The following is a 5707-nucleotide window of genomic DNA, read 5'->3' on the forward strand; positions in this document are numbered from 1 at the left end:
GTCACTTGTGATGTGTGCAGTTAACTTTTCATTTATATTTTTTTCTTTTTAGAAAAAGTTTTTTTTGGTTTTCAAAAGGCCAGTCATTAGATTACATTTCTCAATGAGAAATGATTCAACCACTAGGTGGCATCCTTACATAACGTCACAAAAACGATCACTGGAGCATGTCTGCAAAGTCTACCTTCAGGCAATTCATAAAGTATTTGGATTTTAACACATGAAGTATAATCAATCTAAAATTCAAATTAAACTCCTGTTTTCCCCAGAGAAAACCACTAAAAAGCATACTGTTCTATGGGTGTCATAAGCATCAATTTTAGAGAGTCTAACAATCTCATGAGAACAAGTGTGATTTAATTGCTTTTACAACTGTACTATATGGTGTAATAACAGAGAACTGCTGTTTTACAATTGAAGGGTTTAAAGTTTAGTAATAATGGATTAAATATTGTACTGCATTTTTCTACATTGTGCACTTTATTATAGCTGAATTCAGACTTTTAATTCCAAAATGGAATTTTCTATCAAAACATCTGGCACATCCCAGTGTAAACCATAAAGATAAAGAATTACCCTTAATCCCTTTAGATTGTATGTAAGATGTGACAGACTTTTTACAAAATATAAAGATGCAAAAAGATTGCTCTTACTATGTGTAATGTCTGAGTATAAGAATGGTTCCAAACAAGAGGTCACCATGCTGCTCTTTTATTTTGCTAGAATCAAGATACATGTTTTAGAAACTAAGCAAACCTCATCGGTAAAGTGATGAAAAAAAAACCCTGAATCTCTGTTTGCAACAGCTGTACATTTTCTCAAAATATCTAAGATGGACTTTTTCCTTCTGGAAAAATTAAAAGGACAACTACAACCAGGGGACAAGAATTTAAAGGAAAACAAAGCTTTTACAGCCCCGCTGCAGGTAACTTCAGGAGAAGGAAATAGGTTTACAAATACTTTGACCAACACCAGTACAGATCCCAACTGAATATAGGACTTTGAAGCTTTAGATAAGAATAGTCAACATAATAAAGCCACCTGCCAATGAACAGGTTACATATTTTTAATACCAGGAAAGATTGTTTTTCACGACCACATTGACACATTTATTGCAAACTTTGCATGTAGGCACTTACCTTTCAATTATTTCTCAAGGGAATGAAAGGAAATGATTGTTTCATTCTGAACAGTGCCTAATGAAAACCCAGTCTTACAAAGACTTCCGCTGTAGATACATCATTGTGTTGACAGACAAACCTTAAGTTGGTGATCTCTTCCACCAAGTGGGAAGGGCTATGAGCTCAGCAAGAATAGTATTTCACACATTAAACTGGAACACACCTTGAATTAAAATCCTTTCAGGATACACAACCTGCATTGAGGTATGAAAACTGATGACAAGTTAAATAACCAGTTTAGAGCAACAGCTTGGTTTGCTAATCATATTTTTGTAGGCACTGAAGAAATCAGCCCTATACAGTATGTTTTTACCATTGTATGAGCTCGTTGCTTGTTGTTTTACCCCCTACCACCACCACCAAATAAAAAAAAAAACTTCCAACACACCATAAAATAGTACAGACCTCAAACACATAGTATTAAGTCATGAATATTTAATTATTTTTATGGAAAACAGGCAAAATGACCTTACCCTGTAGTCTAATAATAACCCTAAAACCCAAGGTTTAATAATCTGCCTTAGAGTATCTTGGGGTAGAAATATGCAACTAAGCTACCTACTTTTATAATCTACCTTTAAATTGTGAAATGAAATTACTAGATATGAAAAAGTAGGCAAACAGAACAGTAAAAAAACATATCAGGCCATCTGGTGTTTTTTGTTTTATTTGAACAGATTGTGTTTTAAAAAAGTTTTATTTTGTAGTAATTCAGTTTAATTGGGAGAGAAAAAGAAGACAGCTTTGTAATACAATTGTCGTGCAAAAAGACTCCTTAAACGGGGATTATGTGAACAGACCACCTGTAGGGCATTCATTGCCACTTCAATAATGTCCCAGCTCATGCCCTGCTGCCTTGTGTCCAACCAACAATACCGAAAAAGCTGCTTAAAAGACTGTTCCGTCGTTTCCTCCCATGTTCACGAACTGTTACAAGTCTCGAATTCTACAAAACCTGATAAAGTTCTCCTGCCCCTTTATTCATCTTTGAAAGCTTCACGGTGGCAAATTAGCTAAAAGGAAAGAGAAATATTCTAACTACATGTTTTTTGGTGGAGGAATCAGAGTTGCTCACATGAAAAGACCGAGCTCCCTACAGCTTAAACCTATTCACTCAGTCCTCGTTTAAGAAATGATGTGCGGAGCTATTGTGCAAGCAGGTAAAAAGTTCAACAATTACCACTCAATCTGTTACTCCGGCCCCTCCACATATAAATAATTTTGCTTAGGCAACTGAACGGTGATTTCTTTGGTCCAAATAATTAAGAAGTAGTACAAAAGTATAAATTTATCAAAAAGTCGTTTTATTGTCAAAATAAAGTCAAATATTTTGCGCTCACAAAGCGAAATCTACACTTTATACAAAATGTACATTTTTTATAAATTTGGATATGTACACAATTTACAAGTTTGTACAAGATCAATAATTATATAAATACACTTTTTTTCAATTAAAAAAACCCGTATAATATTTGGGTACTACAACATTAAGCCTTTTTTAAACCATCTTTGATATTATAATTGCAGTCAATTACACCCCCTTGGCACTACGTTTAGGTTAAACAATTAAATAGTCTTAGTCTCCTCCTAAGGACATTCAGATTTAAGACATTAAATGTTTCTTTGCATAAGAGAAGAAAGACAATGCACTGCCACTTCTTTTCCAACTGACTCCCACTGTAGGTCATGTGCATGTAAATAGGTTTTAGCAGTGTTGATGTCGTTGTTCCAAGCGGTTCCTATACTTCTACCTTAATAGAAGCGATTAGGAGATTATTAATATGCTAATTAGAACAGACCGATGCAGAATCTTTATACAATTAGCGATCCATAAATCTCCTCAAACCTGCGATAGTGGCATCTGTTTCGGACAAGACACTGAGCTCGCAGTACCCGATCTCCACGTTAGTCCTGTACTAACGTCACTGTACATCGACCCGCTTGTGCCTTTACTTCCCCAACAGCATCGCGTACAGAAAGTTCGCCAGGAGTCCAGCGTTTTTCCCGACCAAATCCACACGCCAGACGTGATGCCCACCAACAGGCACATGAAGTATTTCAACATAAATACGGCGTAGTCCGGCTTTTTGAGCTCTTGCTCCAACAAGCAGGAGCAGTTGTGGGCTATTTCCCAACTCTGTCTGTTGTGCTGCTCGTAAAAGTAGCAGGCAACTATGATTGTTGCAGGTACAGTGTAAAGCACTGTAAAAATCCCAATCCTGATCATCAGTTTTTCCAGTTTGTCCGTTTTGGTGCCTCCTTGTTTGATCACACTTCGGATCCGGAATAAAGACACAAAACCCGCTAAAAGAAACATTGTTCCAATAAATAAATAGATAACTAGAGGCGCCAACACGAAACCTCTGAGATTGTCCAGGTTTTGATTGCCAACATAGCAGATTCCAGCCACTGGGTCGCCATCCACCGAACTCAAGGCCAAAACGGCAATCGACTTCATGCTCGGTATCAGCCAGGCAGCCAGGTGAAAATACTGCGAGTAACTTGCGATAGCCTCGTTACCCCACTTCATTCCGGCTGCCAAAAACCAAGTCAGAGACAGAATAACCCACCAGATCGAGCTTGCCATGCCGAAAAAATAAATCAGGAGAAAAACAACAGTACAAAGTGCAGGGCCAGTGGTCTCATAGTGAATGTGTTCCACGTCATATTCCCGGTTACAGGCTACTTTTTCGTGCCCAGCGATGAGCCGCACGATGTAGCCAACTGAAACAAACATGTAACACGCGGACAGGAAAATGATTGGCCTTTCTGGGTATTTGAACCTTTCCATGTCGATTAAGAAAGTGGCAACCGTGGCAAAAGTGGAAACGAAGCACAGCACTGACCAGAGTCCTATCCAAAACGCAGTAAACGTTCTCTCGTCCTGGGTGAAGTAGGGGTTGTGGCAGGGCACCGCACAGTTCGGGATCTGTCCCGTCTTCACCCGATTGTAGAGGGGGTGTCGTTCGCTGCTTACCTGGACCATGGGCGCACGGCACTGGCAGCCCGGCTGACAGGGCGAAACTGGGGCTCTGTGTTTGCTCCCAGGTACAGCAGGTGGCATGTACCCGTTTTTATTTTTGTGGGAGTTAGAACCCTTGTCTTGGTGATTTGTCGACACCGGGGGAACCGTGGTCGAGTCGGTTCTGTTGTAGTCCATACAGAGAGTATCTGGGTTGCCTTGTACCGGGAGTAAGTCACATCTCATTCGGTCTGGCCAGGGAAAGCCATATTGTCTCATTAAAGGTGCACAGCCTGCCCTTGCTCTCTCGCAGACACTCCTGCAAGGCGGCAGTGGTTTCTTATAGTCCTCTAGGCAAATAGGAGTATACATGCTGCAGAGAAAGAACTTCAGGTCCGGAGAGCACTGAATCTCTACAAGAGGCCAGAACTGATGTACTTCCAGGCCAGCTTCGTCCTGGGTGTCGTGATTAAACTGGTTAGGCATGTAGGTATAATTGTAGCCGATTCCTTTGCACAACGGCACGGCGATCTCCTGACAGGTTAGCTCCTTCGCTGTAGTGCAGCTTGATCTCTGCAAAACAGCAAGTGCAAGAAGCAGGTAGATCTCCAACAGGTAGCACTCCATCCTTAACCGCTTAACAGTATCTCCCGGCAGAAGACGAAACAACGTTGAAGTAGTCCTAGCTTGCTCCTCCAGAAAAGACCCCAGTCCAATTAGATCTTAAACAGCGAACTCATCTCGCTTCACTCTTTGGCACGGAGTTGCAACCAATTTGCAAACCGTGGATACTTTACAGAGGAGGCGCAGAGAGAAGAGAAAAAGATTAGCCTCCAGGCGTGCAGTCAAAATGGCTGAGGAAATACTAGAGCACCGGTTACTTTTCCTTGAAATAATCTATGTGCTGCAAGACTGCGATTCTTGCAGAGCTACCGGTCCTTCTCTCACTCTCTTAACCCGCTTTGAAAATAAGAAAGAAGTTTCAAGGCTTCTACCGACACGGTTTAAATACACTTCTCCTTTATTGACAGCACCAGTCCTCGTTACTTGCTACAAAATGCTCTGCTTGAGAATGGAGCTTTGAATATTTATACACAAGGCAGTGGAGTCACTCCCCCCTGCACGCTTGTCTAATCACTGAACGGCAGGGGCGGAGAGCAAGGATAAGTCAATCAAGTGTTCTTAAGGTGTTCTGTTACATTGGTGTGTTACATTTTCAGAAACTTGCTAATTGCTGTTTGCTGATTGACTGATTCTTGTCTTGTTTTTCTTCATGATATCCGGACATAACACATGCACCGCGACTGTATTTGTGATTACATGCGGCAAATTAAATCAGAGAGCTACCTAAATTAAAAGGCACCTTTCCTGTCAAAATTAACATGTCATATTTAAGTTTTCCTAAAAGCGGGGATTATCTGATTTACGTAAACACCTTTTGATTGAGACACTCAAAATTAGGCATATATATATAATAGTACATATTTATTTCCAGTTAGGTCTGTCATTATTTACAATAGGACAGATTCAGAAACTAGAACTCTAGCGCATTAACTAAAACATA

General features: G+C 40.1%; 1 protein-coding gene across 1 annotated transcript; it reads right to left on the bottom strand.

The window, feature by feature from the left end:
* Positions 1-2464: 2464 nt before the first annotated feature.
* fzd8a (frizzled class receptor 8a) lies at positions 2465-5201 on the bottom strand. Its single transcript, XM_088919178.1, has one exon. It carries the CDS (start codon positions 4768-4770, stop codon positions 3022-3024), a length of 1749 nt encoding a protein of 582 aa, XP_088775304.1. The 5' UTR covers positions 4771-5201; the 3' UTR covers positions 2465-3021.
* Between the last annotated feature and the right edge of the window lie 506 nt (positions 5202-5707).

This window comes from Atractosteus spatula, chromosome 6 (assembly GCF_055471065.1).
Source record: "Atractosteus spatula isolate fAtrSpa1 chromosome 6, fAtrSpa1.hap1, whole genome shotgun sequence".
Lineage (NCBI taxonomy): Eukaryota > Metazoa > Chordata > Actinopteri > Semionotiformes > Lepisosteidae > Atractosteus > Atractosteus spatula.